The sequence below is a fragment of the Lampetra fluviatilis genome, chromosome 13 (assembly GCF_964198595.1).
Source record: "Lampetra fluviatilis chromosome 13, kcLamFluv1.1, whole genome shotgun sequence".
NCBI lineage: Eukaryota > Metazoa > Chordata > Hyperoartia > Petromyzontiformes > Petromyzontidae > Lampetra > Lampetra fluviatilis.
Genome location: NC_136287.1, coordinates 8,850,277 through 8,870,122, shown reverse-complemented (window position 1 = coordinate 8,870,122; position 19,846 = coordinate 8,850,277). Strand labels below are relative to the sequence as shown.

The following is a 19,846-nucleotide window of genomic DNA, read 5'->3' as shown; positions in this document are numbered from 1 at the left end:
CACGGCAGCTTGTATTACCGTGGTCTTGTTCATGGGTGCGGTTGAGAAGTCTGGCAGTGGCATTTTGAATCGTCTAGGGTTTAGTGATGGGGGATATGTGGAGGCCAAAGAGGAGAGAGTTGCAATAGTCGAGTTTGGATTTGATGGCATGGATGAGGGTTCTCAGCAGCGTCCGGGCATTAGCTGGTATGAGAAATTGGCAGATGTCGAAATGGCAGACACCGAAGATGTTGCGCAGATGGAGCAATAAGGTTGAGAAACGTGGCAAGAGAAAGACAGTTTGGAGTGAATGATAACTCCAATGGTCTGCGCACTCTTTACCATGGTGATTGTTATGTGCACATCAATTCATGTATACTTACACATTTAGTTGCTTTCTCAGTTTAAGTATTGTACATTTAAATGTTTTGAATGATATTGCATTAGCGGGCAAATTTTAAATATAAGCTGCCAAACAAATTGCAGTTTCTTCATGTTATTTAAGCATACGTTAGCAGAAATGTGAAATGTTGTATTTATTTAATTATTTAAAACATGACCATGTAAAGAAAGTAGTGTCATCATATAGTGCTTTGTCGATATGTGCACATTGTTATTTGTACACTGGCAAAATCAATTAGTTTCGATTAAAAATGTTATGTTTCTCACACATTGTAATGTTTTAGCCACTTTTTAAAAAATGCTCATTCATATAGTCACTAATAGTTTCATGCTAATCAAATGCACATGCGGCTTTCCAAACAAAAATGCCTTTACATTCAATGCATTTGTAAGACCGTCAACAACCCAAAAATCTTTCCTTCGTATGTCAATAACTTCCAATCTCTGTAAACCATCCATACATTTCCCACCCGTGCAATGCAAGACGGCTTAGTTTAAAAAGATGGGGGGGGGGGCGGTGCTTTATTTTTCCCTTTCCACATGTCAATCTTTCAGTCGTAGAGTTCACCATGCCCTTCCGATCACTGAGCGGACCGATTCCTCTGCAGGAATCTCCGCGTGCTCACGAGCCGGGCCCTGGCCTGTTGCGGCTGCTGCCTCCGGCCACTGCGGACCTGACCTCGGCTGGACACCAACCGGGTTCTCCCGGGGAGGCCGCCGCGCATCTCGCGCCCCATCTCGGCGAGGGTTTCGGCCGGCGACGTCTGCAGGCGCTGGAAGAGGCTCTGTCGCGTCACGTTGCTCTCGCGGCACGCGAAGGTCACCGCTACTCCCACGTCGGGCTTCATGACGCGGGACGTGCTGTCCGACGAGCCCTCGTAGCATCGGCCGAGGGCGATTTCTTTGGCGGTTTTGGGGTCCTGATCCGAGACCGTGTAAATGCCGTAGTTGTGTCCCAACGGATCCAGAGGCGCGTACATTTTGAAGCCGTGCGTCTCGTTGTTGACTATGTGCGGTGGGTGGTTGATCAGGTACTCCTGGAGCATGCCGTTTATGTTCTCCCGGCGGCAGTCGCCTTGCGTCGAAATCTCCACCAGCGTGCGATCAATGAGGTTCTCATCAAAGAGCATGCCGCTGCACTTGAACTCCATGCATGCCGAAGACACGTTCTCCTTGAGGTTGGTGTGGACGCTGCGGATGTCGCGAATGCCGTAGAGTTTGTCGATTGTCTCCACGTGAGTGCCCCCAAGGTTTCGGGAACGTATCATCACGGATGCGGAGCTCTTGATTTTCAGTTTGATGAAGCAGGCACGAAATTCCATTGGTTTTGGCCACCAGGACAGGTAATCTTCGTTCCAGGTTGTCAAGTCGTTTTCGTTGAATGCAACGGTATTAAACTCATACTTGTCATCTTCCACCCTATAAAATCTGAAATGATTAGCATTGTAAGGGGCATCTTCACACTGTTTGATGTTTTTAAAAGGATAGATTGGCCCATCAGTTTCTGCTGGGGAGTTCGCATTTGGTTTTGCTAAATTAATCTTGAAAGCAGTCTTCTTGAACCTTTCGTCATCGTGGTCAGTACGTCGGTACTCAAGCTTTCCTAGGTATGGCTGAGCCGTGCCAATAACATTGGGATTAAGTTTGGGGCTGGACGGAGCTGCCTCCAGTTCTTCTCCCCCAATGTTGGCTGTCACGTAGGCAGTGTAAGCATCTGGGACCAGCTCATCACAGAAGGCTGGCAAACAAGCACCGTTTTTACCCGTGATGACACTGTCAAATCTTCCCCACGCGCGTGGGTTTGCGGAAAACCCTTCCTGCGGCTCCATATTAATCAGGCTGACCACTACACCCTCAAGCTGCTCACTCTGAAAGAATCTGTCACTTCTGTAAGCACGCACCTTAACGTAACACCTGCGATTTTCCGGTACATCAAGGTTAAACAACCGGCGTTCTCTAATTTCCACGTTTCCTATGAGAAATGTGCGCTCTTCCCTCTTTCGCCTTTTGGATTTTTCATACAGGAAGTTGCTTTCTTCATCCCAGATTCCGGTCTCTGGATTTAAAGACCACAGTTTCATTGATTTTAGATGCTGTGGCATTTTAACCTGTGCCGAGTCGAGGAAAACCTTAACCTGTCCGACGTTCAGAGGTTCCTGCAAATTTTCCGCCTTAAAGTCAACAGAAAACATGCCATACGTACGCAAGGGAAACATATCGCCATTGTCATTTACAAAGTTCAAGTCGCTCGAAGCAGACGACATTGTCGTGATGTTTCGCGGATCCAGGAAAGTGACGCTGGCCTGCACAGTGCCGTTGTACAGCTCCCCATTCAACTTGTAGAATGAGTTGGGCGGAATTTCTATTTGCCCAATTGGATCTTCCCCCTCCATCTCACCCAGGCTAATCGTGTTGGTGACAGTGGAAGCGATGGGAATGGCGGGCTTCTTTCTCTGCAACTTGATGTTGTGGAAGACCGTTCCTCCCTTGTGGTTGAAGAGCAGGATCTTGGTGCTGTTCACAAACTTCCCAAACCTGTCCACAAAGGTCACCACGAGCCTCTCCGTGCCCGGAGGCACCTGCAGGTTGAAGTCGCCTTTGTAGCCGGTGAACCCGATGGCAATGTTGCCGATGAACATCTGGCCGAACCTCATCGGCTCCCCGTTGTCGTCAGCCACGACCCTCCCGCGCACAATCATCTTGGTCTGCGTGCACTTCTTACAGCCGCACTCGGCCGCCACCATGGTGGGCAGCGTGTAGCCATTGCACTGGATGTCCCGCTTCTCCATCCTGGTGATGCCGCAGCAGTGGCTGACACTGTCCTTGCAGCGCAGGTCAAAGTCGAGTTCCTTGACGCACACCTTCTTGGGACAATTCCCCACGTCGATGAAAAACGAGTTCGTGTGGTTCTGGAAGCAGTCGTGTGGAAGCCTTATCAAGTTTGTCTCAGGCTTTGGGTCACATGGGGCATTACCTTTTTCTGTAATGAAAACATACAGTAGGACACATTAATAAAGGGACATCTTAAAGCAATTGAATATGTGGACACAAAGGTGCAGTTACTGTGTAAAAATAAAATAAAAACCTTTATTGGATTGTACTCTCTGAAATAAATTGGAAATGTACTGCACAAAGTAAACCATACATTGAGCCCAAAATAACCTTTAAATCACTGCAATGAATGTATTGAAACTAGATAACATAGTATGCAGTCCTTACCCACGACATATAGGGTAGCTGGTGAAGATTTCATGGAGCCAGCAATGTTTGTTGCCTTGCAGTAGTATTCTCCTGCTTGCGACGGCTTTAGATTTTTCAGCACGAGGTTGCCATGTTTATACACCTCCTGGTCTAGCAGAGTGTCATTGTGATACCTTGGGGCAAGATTACAAATGAGAAGCACACTTTCAAGATGACAGCCCAGAGAAGTGTTTCACGTCTCGGACACGATGGTGAGTAAAGAGGGAGGCACCCTGGCATAGACACACCACGCGGCCACATGCACCGCTATCCAGCAAAAGTAGCACATTGTTACATAGTGATGTGGCTTTTTTCCAGCAGTGATATCACGCATCATGCAACAATGTTTCCATTACCATGTTCCAGCGCCTGCAGCCTATTGTAAGTACGAGCACAGCTTGGCATGTTGTGAATTGTTCCAAGAACCACGCTCTCTCCTTGGCTTTCCCTACAATAAGTAATGTACACCTGGCATGTACACGAAGACATGGCCAGTTGTTTTTCGTTTAGTGTGGGTTAAGTACAAACATGAATTGGGTTTTGAGATTGGAATGTTGTTTGCAAATTGCCGGTGGCCATTGGCTTAATTATATTGCCACTTTTAATTTAATACCGGTGGCTCAAGTTTTGAAAAATGTTGATGGCGTTGGCACCAAATACATAAACAAAAATTATTAACAGAATATGCAATTAAATATACTTTAAATCATCATCACGATCCATGGGCAGATAGACCGTAGGTGTCCACCGCACATTTCGTAATTAGTTTCCACTTTCCTCTGTCTTGCGCCATTATTCTCAAGCAGTGCACATCTTTCCGGCACCAATCTCTTAAGTAGTCTTCCGTGGTCGTAAAACTACTGTAAATAATTCTAGATTTGAAGCTTTCGTGACTGCAAGGATTCATACTCTTAGTTTTTTCGGTAAAGTCACGTAGGTAAAAATTTGAAATTAAAATTAATAAAAATCAATTAATAGATTATTATTCTATTATTTTATTTTTATTAATTTTAATTTTAATTTTTTACCTACGTGACTTTACCGAAAAAACTAAGAGTACTGTAAATAAGTACATTTATAAACGCGCAACTCATATAACCTACGTTATCACGAGTGCGCAGAAAAAGCGATTGAGGTTGGTGGATTAGGGTGCATTTCAGAAATTGGAAGTATGGGCCGGACCTCCATTTTTTGTATTCTTCCTCTTATTTGTACTCCTTCGATCGACATTGTAGACTTTCATGAGGTCACGATTTCACTGCATGTGTTATGTGTGCACGAAGTAGCGTTGCTTACCACGAGTATTTTTCTGGAGTTGGCGTTCCCTCTGCTTTACAGCACAAACTCACGCCTTGTCCTTCGTAGCGCATTCTGCCCTCTGGGTGTTTGGTGACGTGTGGTTTTACTGGCAGAGCAAACAAACCTCATTAAAACACGCACTGATATAATGTGTGTAAGGATACCACTGTCGGAGAGCAAATGCACAACTTATGCCGTGAATAATGCAATGTAGGGCTCTGTGTCATATGTAGTTGAAATTGCAGTTCATAGAATGGCATTTATATAATGTTTTTATTTCGATATGTCTTTTCCCTCTCTTGATAAACATTCCTAATATAGTACATATTATTCCATTCCCTTACCTGATCAAATCCAGAGTGACTTAAAGGTTCTATACCAGGATAACAAATAGCTTTGTTCTTATGATTACCTACACGCTTTCACATTCAACATATAGTCTACAGAGGTCTAAGATAATTCAACCCAGCATTACTGGTTGTCTTCCACACACAGTTATTCTTAGCACCCCTTGCTCCTTCACCTATCGAATCCGACCACGGGGCCTTGTTTCTGGGGATTGGGAAATGTGGTTAAGAATCAATGTCCATGATGTGTGGTTTTATGGCCATACTTCGCCAGACTGGTGAACGCGGGCTGGTTGATATACCAGGAAACGATTTCGAAACTTGCAAATTAAATGAGAGACATCATCATTGACAGTTAAGACAAGTGAAGTGGGCTTTGGCAAAAAGATAGCAAAGGGTGATGGCTGATGGACAAGACTGATAACAGAATAGTATCTGGTAGAGGTGACATGCCCAGAAGTATGATCACCACGAAGATGAGATTAGGTCATGTGTAGAAGTCAGTTGGATTATGACGTGTCAAGACTACGAAGGATGGCGACAACATGGGGGTCGCCTTCACCTTGCAGTGAATTCATCCTGGATGTTAATGATAATCCTGCAGTCATTCTAACTCCTTTGACACTATGTTTGTCAGTGTTTAGCCAATGTATGAGTAGAAGCTAACACACAAACCCCGATGCACATCTTTACGAAATGGCTAAAATACATCAACTTGGTTATTGTCGTCATTGTTGGGAATGGAGAAATTGTCATTTTTTTGTCCCGTAGTGGCAGGGGCGGATGGAGGGGACTGAGGACTCCCTACTGAATGCTCAGGACCCCATTTTAAATTATTATAGTTAAGTCAAAAACTTTTGGTGTAACATATAACAGTGGTGGTGTTTATAAAAAAATATGCTAATTTGGAGAATACTCACGACAGCTTTTCCTTATCTACAAAAGGGGTGAGAATGAGAACAGAACATACGAAAAACAAAAGCAGGCCATGTTGTTCTTTGTTCTGTTTCGCGTTTAACGTTCGCTCAAAGCTCGTTTAACGTTGTGCCCTTGCCGACTTTGGCCTAGGTCACGCTGTTGACTGGCGTCACAAACTCGCAAAGGTTCGCGCAAGCTCACCCGCGCGCTTCAGCTGCACGCTGAAGACGGTCAACGGCCCCTTGGCCCAGAGGATTGGCGCCGTCGTCGGCACGTGCTTGTCGTGCTCGATCGTGAGGCGTGCCCCTCGGCTCGGGCACAAATCCGGCACGCGGAAAGATCCGTGGGCATCCGACACGGCGAGCCACTTCTGAGAGGGCCCCTCCAGCAGCGTGACCCGAGCCCCGGCGAGCGGGGTGCGGGCTGCGCCGAACACGGCGCCGTCCAGGAGGTGACCGTCGCACACGCACGCGTCGCACGCCGCGTTCACGTGCCCCACGGTGCAGGCCAGACTGCACGCTGCGACAGCATGGAGAAAAGAGCGTGCAAAGGGTGCCGTGGTGGCGAGATGTTAACTCCCTCGCCTGGTATGCAGGAGGTCGTGGGTGCGATCCCTACCCTAAGGCATGCTGTATATTTTGAGTTTGCGTGTTCTCTCTCTCTCGCTCCCCGTGGTCGCGTGGATTTTTCTCCGGGTCTTTTGGGTTTTCTCTCCACATTTAGTAAAATGTGTTTAGTGTATTTGGCTGCTAGAAATTTCCACGTGATAAGCCACTTTGTTGAGCTATCATTTGTGTATATAGCTCAGTGGGCAATACCCAGTAAAATAAAAAAAATTGTTTATAATTTTAAAGGTAAACCATCACGCAAACTCTGATCATCCTGGCAGTAGCTTTCGGCTAACCATCAAACAAAGATGGTCACGGCGCTCTCAGATGTGCGTCTGCGGCCGTCTAGAACGCTCTTCCTTCCAATATTAGGAATCCACTGAAGCTATGCACTTTTAATTCATCTATATTGAAAATTCATTTCTTTAGAACCGCTTTTTGTGTTTGGTTTGTTGTCCTTCCCCAACACCTCTGATGAGCACAGTTGGCCACGTACGGTGCGAAAGACATTCAACATACAGTAATACTAAAAAGGTGACTGCACATTCTATTCTTGCGTTTATTCTATTCTTGCGTACGGCAAAATGGTTCAGGAGTCAAATGTCAAAAATACACGTAGTATGTAGCTAACCGTACTAATCGGAGGTATACGGTCCGTCCCTAAAAGCAAACCAACTTAACAATACAATCTCGTTGATATTTGATCTGCTCTATTAGAGTTATTTTCCGTAGGCTGCGATGACAAATCATAGCTTGAATTGTGGCTCTACTGGTGATGATGTACACGCTCCACGTTTTGGGGAACCCTTCGATCAATCTTGCCATTTTTGGAAAGAGTTTGCAAATATAACAAAACTTTACACTAAATTTGTGTTCATATTGCATCACCTTTTAAAATGTTATTGTACCCGCCCTAAGAGACAGATAGGCAAGAGATACAGACAGGCAGACAGTACTAATACATTCACACTTTCAATCTAAATTTGAAAATGTTAAAAAAAGTATTGAAAATAAAAGCGTCAGCAACATTTTAAATGAGAATGTATTGCTCAAACATTCACGAATGAATGTTTTGAATTTGTTTTGATATTTAACTTATAAATACGTGTTTCATTTAGATAGTTTATTTAGGTATTTACTTTATTTACCCGGCTTATTCGCTGGAGTTGGCAGGGGTGCTGGTGGCTTGTAAGCAGACACCATTCTCCTTGTGACCGTTTCTGAGGCAGGTTTTGAATAAGTACAGCAAAAACAAACAACCGCCTTAAACATCAATTTCATTTGCACAGCTTCATTCATCATCGCATCAATATAGGACAATACAAAGCACTGAATATAAGTCAAGACAACAGGTTGGAGAGATGCTGTGTAATGGTCATCGCACCGGACAATTCAGAGGTTTCCAGTTCAAGTTCCTGGCAAGGCACTTGAAACAACTTTGTATGTTGTTTTTTTCACCCGCCCCTCCCCCCCACCTCTGTCCACCAGACAGCATAAATGATCACAACCACAGTGAGTAGATCAGCAGGTGGCGTGTGGTGGGGTAAAGTGTGGACACTCCCACCTCTTCCAAGACGTCCTGGCCAGTGTGGCAGTCGACCAAAATACCCTTCAGTGGAGGCCCATCCGCCAGCAGTGGCATGAGCGAGCAATCTCTACCTCTCGTTTACAAAACGAGTACGTACTGCCCGTGCATGTGAATGAGACGCATGGCCGCGTAGAGGGTGGGTGGGTGGTGTGGGGTAGGCGTGACGGTCTGCAAACTCGAACCCGGCTCAACGCTCTGAGATGCGGGCAGCGTCATCGTCCAAATATGCGCGGTGACATCACCAGCCAGCCAGCCAGCAAAACTTTCTTCTGTTCTCCTAATAGAGTCTGGCACTTTGTGAGCAAGCCGTAGCACATTACCTGGACAGGTAGGTTTGGCACACAAGCGGCTTTGCAGGGCGGCCCCCGTGCAGTCCAGTCCCCCGTACTTGGGTGCGGGGTTGGAGCACCATCGCTGACGCAGCTGTTGTCCATTCCCGCACGTCACGCCGCACACGGACCACTTGGTCCAGGTTGTCCAATTTCCGTGAACGGCTGCAAATCAACAGCACACCTCATGTTAGATTATTCTCAGGGAACCAGGAGCCATTGCCGGTGCATAGCAAATCAACTGCGTTCACAAGCCAGGGAAAGCCTTCCCAGCCATGCGAATCATATTTGTCGAGTAACAACAACAACAATTTACACTTCGCATTCCGGTCAATTATCCTGCCCCCTGCCCAGAAAAGGGACACATCTCAGAAATATTTCAACCGCACACGTTTTTTTTTTTACCGTCAAACTCTTAAAGTCGTACAGGGAAGCATATGACCAAATTGGAACCTCAAGATTGTTCCGCAACGTCAGAGCCAACTTAGCGCGAGCACCCGCCGTCGATCGCGCGGCACGCACCTGGGCACGGCTTGGAGCACAGGCGACCCTGCACCCCTTTGCCCTCGCACTGCGTCCTCTGTGGAACGATGGCTCCCGTAGAGACGCAGAGCCGGTTGCGCGTCTGGTAGCCGGCCCGACCGCAGCTCGTACTGCACGAGCTCCAGGAGCCCCAGTCGGACCACTTCTTGTCCACTGGAGTGTGGCGGTACGGTCAAGGAAGGACATTGTCTGCATCAATGACACGAGCGTGCGCCTGCCCTAGATGCATGTATGTGTAATGAGCGACTTCCGCGACACGTCGCGTAGAGGGTACTTCTTCTTTTATTTATCACACTGGGCACAACACAGGCCAACACTTATTCTTCTCACTCTGAGTACAACACTTTAGATATTAACGTCTCTACTGGCTACACACACGGCCGATCACTCAGCGTGGTCCCACCGCACTCACTCGGCTATGCCGCTGGCTGGCGACGTGACGATGATGGCGATAGAAACCCCGCAGGAGATCTTCCACGTGGCCGGACGACGGAGAGAGATGTCGGCGAGCAGCGACGCAGCCAGGACCCAAGAATCCACACACAAACCCCGAGCCCCGGGTCCACTCCCGCTTATATCCCCCAGGCGTGGCTAGGCCCTGCCTCCGACCACACCCTCTCGTGGAACCATTGAGCAGGTTCCCGGAGTATCTCGGCTAACCCCACCTGTTACCTTTGCCCCAGATACACCTCTTTCTCTGATTGGTTACTTTAACTATGCCCGTACCCGTGCTTCCTATTCCCGGCCAGCAGGTGTCACCATATCATTACATATGTATGCATACATGTTGAACTTCTTTCGCACCATACGTAGCCAAGCGTGATAATCGGACGTGTGAGAAATCGGAGGTGCATTATGAGCACGGCATAAACCAGATGGAACGTGGCGTTTTCGCTCTGCGTCACGTTAGCTTGGTTGGCACCCGATTCAAGAGCTTCTTAGCTCACAGGGCAATTCTAAATAAACTGTTCAAACTGTTCAATGGTGCTTGGAAGTAAATGGGGCCGCATCTCGAATTTGCAACCCACTCATCGTGGCCCGGTGCTTGGGCCCCTCTGGCTAAAGGGCCCATGGGCCCTGGTCCATGGCCTGCACACTCAAGGGTGACGCCGCTGCGTGATCATTGGCTGGCTTTTTGCAGCGACTTTAAGGGCTGCAGCCCTAACTTCGAGGGTTTCCACAATAATATATTTATAGAGCTTCATCATGGTTGGAACACAGTGATTGTGGCATCGTGATAAATCCAATAGGTAATTTGGTTTAACACGTCGGCTTTCGCGACCAATATCATCCATAATACAGTTTTTTGGGTTATATCGCGTATATATATAAAAATGTGTCCTTAAACCCGCCACCACCCGACACAAATCTGCCTGTCGCCTGATGAAGCTAGTTGTAATAACTAGTGAAACGTCATACTCAGATTGTAAATGTTGTGGATTCGCTCTCCAACACACCGGTGTGCGGTACAAGTAACAAATTGGCATGTTCTGTTTACGTGAGAAACCTTACTAATTGGCTGTGTTGGGTGGTGGCGGGTTTAACGGTACATTTATATATTTACGTGATCTAACCCAAAAAAACTGTATTATGGAGGTAATTTGGTGATGAAAGCCATAGCAGCACTAGGTGGATTACAGCCAATTATGTGCCAAAATTAACACAGTTTCGTTTTTACTTTTAATTAGCTTTACAATTTGTACATATCACATTTAAAAACCAGAATTGAGCGTTGAGCATTATCAGGCATGGTTGGTGGACCAACAGTAAAAGGAAGGAGTTTAAGATTAAAAGAGGGGCCCCCAAAACTACAACAGCCCTGGGCCCCAACCGTGACTATCGACTCTGTTAATGAACATGATGGTACCGATGTAACAGTGGCGCTAATGTTCATGATGTTGATAATGGTGGCGGTGGTGGTGGTGATGAAGCGCCATACCGATTGGGCAGCGGAAGCGCACGTGGTAATTGGAGCAATTCGCTTGGCCGGGCTGCTCGTGGTTGAGACACCAGAAGCCCTCATGGGGACTCATGTGCACCCTCTCGCCCGTGCTGGCAGCCGGCACCCACGCCGTGGTGCGCGCCTCGATAGCCAGTGGAGATGAGCAGACGCGCGCACGGTAGTAGAACCGGATTGCCTCCAGCCGCTCGTGATCGCCGCTCCCACCCGGGTGGTCAATGTTAAACCACGAGGTCCACTCGCTGTAGCCTGCACAGGGACACAAGCGCACCGCAGCAATTTCGCCATTGCCAAATGATGCGTTGATGGGGCACGAGTATGCTTGCCACCCTGTCCAGGTCGTCTCAGGATCATCCTAAAATGTTTTGAGGCAGCTCTACTGGGAAATCTGTAAGTCTTCCCGGGACATTATAAGTCACGTTTTTTTTTATCAATTGCGTAATGATAAACCACTCGGGACCATGCATTTACATGTAGGCATATATTTATCTCCTCTTAAGGTATAGTTAGATATTCTTCTTTTCATGATATGTTCGGTTGTTTTCTACCTCGAAGGTGGCAACCCGAGACAATCGTGCCTGTACGTGAGTGCTTGGGATCAGGTCCCGGGACATACCATGGTTCCCCAGCATGTTCGGATAGTTCTTGCTCTGCACTAACATGGCCTGGTTCTGAGAAGCCTTGGGACCACTCATCCGAGATCCTGAAAGCACAATGACCATATTTATCAACACACACCGTTACACAACGTGCATGCAATTGCATCCAAACATATCGTATACACAAGCAGATACAACACCTGTTAGAAAACCGGAGTGAAACGTAGTAAACACGTTAATAAAAATCATGAAAATATGCGAATCGCGTTTAGTTAATGACGCAATAAAATCCGCGTTGGAATAATTGACCATGTGGCGTCCTTTCCCCACCTAGTACGGTGGCCAAGAGGCATGCGCAGGACAGCAGCAGCGCCCCGACCACCCCCATGCTTGTAGGTCCTGTTGCAACGTTGTGGACCCCGATGTCTTCCAATCTCTCATGCAGAATGTAACACCCCAGCTGTATTGGCCACCTGCACATACACAAAAGTAAGGGGTATGTTGCAGCATTGAGAGAGCTGCATTTGGCTGGACCCGTTCGACTGTAGTCTGAAATTTGTTGATCCATTCGTGAAACACTAAGACACACTCCCATGGTATAATCTGTAAAGACATTATTGGGTGATTTGGCTATATGCCATTACACTGTTTTTTACAACAAGGTATATTTTGTTAATATTATGCGTAATGTCAATCTACTGATGGCTGAAGACACTCCATGTCATTCACAGATGTTATTTGACCATACTTAACCATGCTAGTCAGTGCCAGTTTGGTGAAGTGAGGACCCAGGAGTGGTTCAGATGCCACCTGACACTGACGTCATTTGTAGCCGGGAATCGAACTCAGGTTGCCAGGTTCACGGAGCACTACGCTAACCATTCGTGCCGCCGCTTCACCCCGCGGAATACCTCGATTTAATATTAACCCAAAGTATCCCTCGCTTCATTTGTATCGCATGCACAGATTTGTAAGCACACTGAAAGCATTGAAAGAGAGTTCGTTTTTTTCGTACGATATCAATGACATGTGTGCGCCCACGAAGCCAGATGCTGCTCAAAGCTTGCATCAAATTTTACAGCTCTGTTCAAGTACAAGAAGCACATTTCGGACCGCAAAAGATCTCTGAAGTTGCACATTTATAAGCGAAAAACACATACAGTAACCACTTGTAGGATGCAACTACTATATGTATCGAAATTTGTATAATGTAAGTAAGCAACATTCTAAAACGTTAAAATATTTGTTCTAAATTGCTTTAAAATGTTTTACTTTATACAAGGTGACTTTTTAACATGGATCATTCACGTACTTTTGGTTTCACCTAATTTAATTATAATACAAATTACATTAATTTTTTAACAAATAATATGGAATAAAACATTAAACTTTCATGTAATGTTATTTTACGTACAAAATAACTGATAGTACTCCTTAAACAATCTATCATTAAGAAATAGGGTTAATTAAGTATTATATATTATCTTCTTGGTTCTTTCGGTAAAGTCACGTAGAAGGGAAGTAATAAAATAATAAAAATAAAACATAATAAAACAATTCTCACAACGTTTCGGCCACAACGCAAGCAGCCGTCCTCAGGCGAAGAATGAGAACATTATCAAGCTAGGAGCCTATATAAGCTCCTAGCTTGATAATGTTCTCATTCTTCGCCTGAGGACGGCTGCTTGCGTTGTGGCCGAAACGTCGTGAGAATTGTTTTTATTATGTTTTATTTTTATTATTTTATTACTTCCCTTCTACGTGACTTTACCGAAAGAACCAAGAAGATGAATCCCTGCAGTCACGAAAGCTTTAAATCGAAATTTATTATATATTACTATATTATTCTTATTGGTTCTTTCGGTAAAGTCACGTAGAAGGGAAATAATAAAATAATAAAAATAAAACATAATAAAATACAATTCTCACTTTATTATTGTTTTATTATTTCCCTTCTACGTGACTTTACCGAAATAACCAAGAAGATGAATCGCTGCAGTCACGAAAGCTTTAAATCGAAATTTAACTATATTATTATCTAAAATTACACGTCATTCAAGATCTTCCGAAGTTAAAGTAGACTTCAATAGATTGTTTTTGTTTTCAAAAAATCTTAATGTAGATCATATAAACATCCGTGTTATGGATCAACTTTAAATATTAACAAAGCAGAATAGACAAAATAAAACAAAAATACATCTTTCCGTTAACTCACCCAACAAGAGCGAGCTGTCACAGTTGCGCGCTTATCGTTGTGGTTGACCAGCTGTCTGAATGGAAGAAGTCTCATGCAGGCTCCGCAGCGGAATTCAAGTAGCCCTCTGTCGGATCGTGCTCACCACTTTGGTCTTCCCACTGCAAATCCCACACTTTTATACGCACGCCACGGTGTCCCCCGGGGCTCTTCAATTGCATTTCAGAACTGCAGCTTGGTCAGGCCAGTTACATTTCTTTCACTGGGAGCTTTGGCTCGGGTTTTATAAGATCCTGTAAACACCTTCTAATCCTATAGCGTCAAGCCCGCCCACTGGTGTCCCCAACCGCTGTGATGTACAGCTCGCCGAAGAGAACGCAGATTGATACCCGTCTTCTTGTTTTTTTTTGCTTTGCTCTGGTCGATGATGGCTCGCGATTGGAATTCGGTGGCTTTTTTTTTATTTGAACAACAACAAAAATTCCCATGGACCAAGTGGCCAGGGCCGGACCCAGATGGAAAAGTGCACGCGTTTATCAGGTCGACCAGCGGGGGAAGGCGCGGTCAGCAAACGCGATTACTTACAGCGAATCACCCGTGAATCATGGAAGTGTATAATTTGAGGCACAATCTAAAGCAATTTAACGACCTTTTAACCTCGTACCACGATCCTAATAATTGCGGTTCATTATCCTGGCAAACCAAACAGTGGAAGATGCTGTATACATGTGCACGCATGATTATGTAGGTATGTTGAAGTTCTTTTGCACCGTACGTAGCCAACCGTGCCAAAACAGACGTAGATTATTCATGATTTAATAAAGAGATTAATGACACTTGTGTTTTCTCGTTGAGAAAATATTAGTGGGGGGAAATACATCACCAAAGAACACACAAGGGAAAATATTGCGGCTGAAACGTCATATTGTAATCTGCTATTTTGTGCTGCAGTCAGTCATGTATTTCGCATTCTTGAGAAGTCAGAAAAAAGCATTGCCTATTATTTCCATTACTAGAAAATCTTACAATTGCACTATTTATTAAAAAAAAAATGCGTTTATTTAATGAAATACACATTCTGTAAATGCTTATGTCATTATTTGCTTTTGCTATAATAAGTTTTACCCCATCAGTGAAGAAATAATGCCCACAGCCACTGTCTGCTGAATACTGGACTGGATACAAAATGAGGGTTCAGCCCACAGACCGTGTTTGATTCCAAGCCATGTGCCCTCTTTTTGTGCGCACGAAAGCGATAGCAAATGCGGAAATGAGATCCAGACCTGGGGCATGTGTGTAACAATAATATGCGACCACTCAGAGCCACCCAAATTACTCTTAATCACTGTTGAATCCAAACGGGAGGGTTTCTTGGTCCGTTTGAAAGTATGGCGTGCATGTACACGGCTTGCAATCCGTTGCACTTTTCCTAATTATAGAATATCTTTTCATGTCTGAGGCATGCATTTGAATTGTCTGAAATACATGCACAGTTTTCATTTAAAGCTTTCGTGACTGCAAGGATTCATATTCTTTGTTCTTTCGGTAAAGTCACGTAGAAGGGAAATACTAAAATAAAACAAATATAAAACAAAAAATATTGGTATTATTTTAGTATTTCCCTTCTACGTGACTTTACCGAAAGAACCAATAATATACATGCACAGTTGTTTATATATATTTTTAAATGGCTTCAATGTAGTCTTGAATATGTTTACATTACAACCCTTAGCATTTGTTTAGTCAAATCACAATTGTTCGTGCATTGTCATCCATGCAAGCCCTTCGTCCCATTTAAATCGGAGCTATAATTTAGAAGGGAAAGAAAGGTTTTAAAAAAAAATTCGCGGTGCGGATTTGACGCGAACACGATAATGACACTCGCGCATATACCTCGCAATGCGATCAAGCGCCCCGGCACGTGGACGCGTTTGGAGTTTTAAAAAGAAAGAGAGAAATTATGCTTCTTCTTGGTTCTTTCGGTAAAGTCACGTAGAATGGAAATAATAAAATAATAAAATTAAAACATAATAAAATAATTCTCACGACGTTTCTTATTTAATTATTTCCATTCTACGTGACTTTACCGAAAGAACCAAGAAGATGAATCCCTGCAGTCACGAAAGCTTGAAATCGAGAAATGATGCTGTCCGCGCCTCGCCGCAAAGCCACTGCGAGGTCGCTTCAGTTCAAAGCTCTTCCACGAGGAGGCACCATCCTGGTGCCTCTTCGTCGAGACCTCCACAGCGGTCCGGAGACACAATCGGTCACGCGCGTCGTGCCTGCTGACGTCCGTCCCAAAAACATCGGCAAGGCCACTGCTGCGTGTTGAAAATCAACAATCTTGCTTCTTCTTCTTTTTGGTTCTTTCGGTAAAGTCACGTAGAATTGAAGTAATACAATAATAAAAATAAAACATAATACATAAAACATAAAACATAATTAAAATAATTATGTTTTATTTTTATTATTTTATTACTTCCCTTCTACGTGATGACTTTACCGAAAGAACCAAGAAGATGAATCCCTGCAGTCACGAAAGCTTTAAATCGAAATTTAATCTTGCGTATTGTGTTTAGTTTGGTGGCCTTCTCCACACCCCCCCCACCAGCCGCCACACCTCCGATTAGCACGATTGGCTACGTACGGTGCGAAAGAAGTTCAACATACATGCAAGCAACTCGCACATTGCCCTGCCCTCTCCACCTTTTACATTACCGAAACGCTACCGCGGCAAGATTCCACTCCGCCTCTTCAAACACGCGTTGCTCGAGTGGCTCTCTCTCCCCGTGCTGTCAAATTGCACGCCGCCAACACCACCACCACAATCGACGAGCGTGGACAAACAGCGATTCGTGGAATATGACAGGGTGGGGGGGGGGAACATCGGGTCTCCGAACCGGTGGTGCCCTCGTACTCTGAAATCAACGGCGCTCATCTTGTTCAGTGGCTCAAAAAACGCCGGGAATGTTACCATGAAGTTGCAACGCGTGGGGCTTTCGCGGCCAAATTCTGGCAAAATTGCCCGACGAGGCTGGTCGTAATCACCCAGCGACACGTCCCACTCGACTTGTGAATGTTGTGGGTTCAATCTCCCAACAGACCGGTGTGTGCTGAAGTAGTAACTAATTCAATCTTGCTTTGAAGCTTTCGTGACTGCAGGAATTCATACTCTTTGGTTCTTTCGGTAACGTGAGTTTACCGAAAGAACCAAAGATTGGTAACTAATTGGCAGGTTCTGTTTCCGTGACAAACATCACTAATTGGCTGTGTCGGGTGGTGGTGGGTTAATGACACATTCATATTTACGCGATCTAACAAATAAAAAACCTTTATTTTGTTCATTGCAACGTATCGCCCTGTGGGCAGATGACCAACGGAGTAGAGAGATAAACAAATGACCAACAAAGACCCTACCACACCACCCCCTTTGTGGCTAAACTCTAAGGATGGACCGACACCCTCACCTGCAGAGCAAAACTAACAATGGAAATGTCAACCGCTGCCCATCACGCTCGTTTTAATGGAGGCACCGAATACATTCTCCAGCTCACGGCCAACGCCACTGAATGGTTAAAGAACCTCGACATCAATGTATAAATGCTGTCGCTGTTCCAAAATCAGTTTCTTATTTCTGCAACATGCCACATGTAAGAACTAGTGTGGGAGAGTAGGCCAAATACCCTTTGGGCTTTGCTATAGCGTGCTCTAGCGAAGGCCCTTCTGTCAGCAGTGGCGTGAGGAAGAAATTGCAGGGCTGCGCCTTAACCATTTCACTATATGTACGCGATCGTTTTAATCAAATTTGAAACGTGTTGCACTGACATATCTCAAATCTGTAAATGACGAGAAACCCCATCACAACAGGAACACGTATGCAGGCTGGAAACAAGTAGACGTAACGGTGCATAAATGTGTGAATTGCATGGTGGTCTGGATTAGACTGAGAGTTTGTGTCGATGAAATGCACACACACCTTTGTGTGTCGATGCATCTATTCATATATTCATAAACATATTCGTAACATTGTACTTTGTAAAAGTGTACATCTTTTTTGTTCATGCACAGCAACAAAATGCTATCAGCATGACCACATGACGAGTTAAATTTGAAAATCCATTTAATTATCGTGACATTCTAATCACAAGCAGCTGCGCCTCAAACCGCTTAAAGATTCATGACATTCTCCTCGGGACAATTCGCTGGTAGCTACGTGTGTAATTTAAGAACGTAGAGCAACTTAGCATGTAAGTATTTATCTTTTCAACACAACAGAGTCGGTAAATGGCAGGGCATCTAAGCACACGCCATTTAGAAAACATCAAAGGAGGTGCATGCATAAACAGAGTACAAACATGAGAGACAATGAAAGGTTTTTTTTAAATAAAAATATAGGATTATAAACGGGTGACGTCAATTCAACGTTAGGCTTGTTTTTTTTAAGATTGCCGCTTTATTTACAGGAGTGGTGATTTTGGTGACCTATTTAATATGCGTAACCCACGTAAGTTTCTATACTTTTCATTCACAATACACTGGGGTTGCGAACCACAATGTACGGAGACATCAACTTCAGTTGGATCCAAAGCAACAACAAAAAAACCCCGACATACATTATATCCAAAATACAGCTGTCATTACATTCCGTTTATATGCTCTGTCTGGAACTCTTTTGGGTTTTCACTGCATACTGGAACACTTTGTTAATGATCTACGTGGAGCCCTAATCCACCCAAAGAAACAACACCAAGGCACGGTTCCTTGCAGGGAGAACTTCAGTGGTTATGTCCAAGAAAAAACAAACATTCTGATGAGCTGCAGAGAACAGCCGCACAAGTCAGAATTTATGGCAACGTAGGACAACTGTGCTAAGAGCAGGAAAACTTTTGCGAACATTACAAGTATAGCATTTAACATGATATATAACGGCTTTTCGCAACACTAATGAGGCTGAGTCATTGCAAGAAACGTATCTTACATAACAGAAAACATACAGTATATGTAGATTTGAAGTTTTCGTGACTGCAGGGATCCATACTCTTTGTTTTTTTTCGGTAAAGTCACGTAGGAATAAAATAAAATAAATTAAATCACGACGTTTCGGGCGCAGCACAAGCGTCCTTTATCAGGTGGGACAACCACAGCAAGAAATAATTTCTGAAGTGGGCAAAAAAGCTGCTGTAACAAGAGGCTATATAGGTAAGAGAGGGGGGAGGAGCCAGGGAGGAGAGATAGAGAGGGGGGTGTGGGGTAGAGAGAAAAGGGTGTTGCACCCGAAACGTCGTGATTTCATTTTATTTTATACCTACGTGACTTTACCGAAAGAACCAAAGAGTATACAGCAGAGGTGGGACAAAGTCATTGTTATGCAAGTCCAAGTCGAGTCGCAAGTCATCAAATTCATGACTCGAGTCTGACTCGAGTCCAAGTCACATGACTCGAGTCCACACCTCTGGTATACAGTATATGTATATATGCTGGTTAATAAATAACTTACAGCCCTCAATCCACTGATGGATGGAGGCCTCCCTATTCCGTGTCGTAGGGAGTGTTTGATTGAACTTCACCACGCTGGCCAGTGAGGGCCCACAAGGCCGAATTAGATATCTCTCGCCAACGATGTTTAAAAGTGGCCAAAGAATGTAATACTGGTGACTCGGGTTCATAACGGCAGTGCCAAAACGATCGCTTCACGGCCACCCTCACACATGCAACGTGTGTGAACAAGAGGCTTGTCACGAGATATTAAATAGTTTAGTCCCAGATTTCACGGAATTAAACTGAGATTTAAAACAAATTTGAATTGATTTTTCAGCAAATTCCATCGATGGAATTTATTT

At 44.7% G+C, this 19,846-nt stretch overlaps 1 protein-coding gene across 1 annotated transcript; it reads right to left on the bottom strand.

The window, feature by feature from the left end:
- Positions 1–288: 288 nt before the first annotated feature.
- Positions 289–14,160, bottom strand: LOC144935522 (cartilage intermediate layer protein 1-like). The gene is made up of 11 exons (XM_078862262.1): positions 14,028–14,160; positions 12,143–12,285; positions 11,830–11,916; positions 11,193–11,462; positions 9,233–9,406; positions 8,702–8,875; positions 7,942–8,013; positions 6,387–6,704; positions 4,918–5,026; positions 3,601–3,755; positions 289–3,361 (listed from the first exon to the last, which is right to left on the bottom strand). Exons 2-11 carry the CDS (start codon positions 12,198–12,200, stop codon positions 963–965), a joined length of 3,816 nt encoding a protein of 1,271 aa, XP_078718388.1. The 5' UTR covers positions 12,201–12,285; positions 14,028–14,160; the 3' UTR covers positions 289–962.
- Positions 14,161–19,846: the final 5,686 nt, after the last annotated feature.

Coding starts and splice junctions, on each gene's coding strand:
- LOC144935522 (XM_078862262.1), bottom strand. CDS start 12,200: ATGGGGGTGGTCGGGGCGCTGCTGCTGTCCTGCGCATGCCTCTTGGCC. Junction 9,407..11,192: donor GCGCTTCCGCTGCCCAATCG/GTATGGCGCTTC, acceptor GCCACACTCCAG/TGGACAAGAAGTGGTCCGAC. Junction 8,876..9,232: donor GTGCTCCAAGCCGTGCCCAG/GTGCGTGCCGCG, acceptor GTTGATTTGCAG/CCGTTCACGGAAATTGGACA.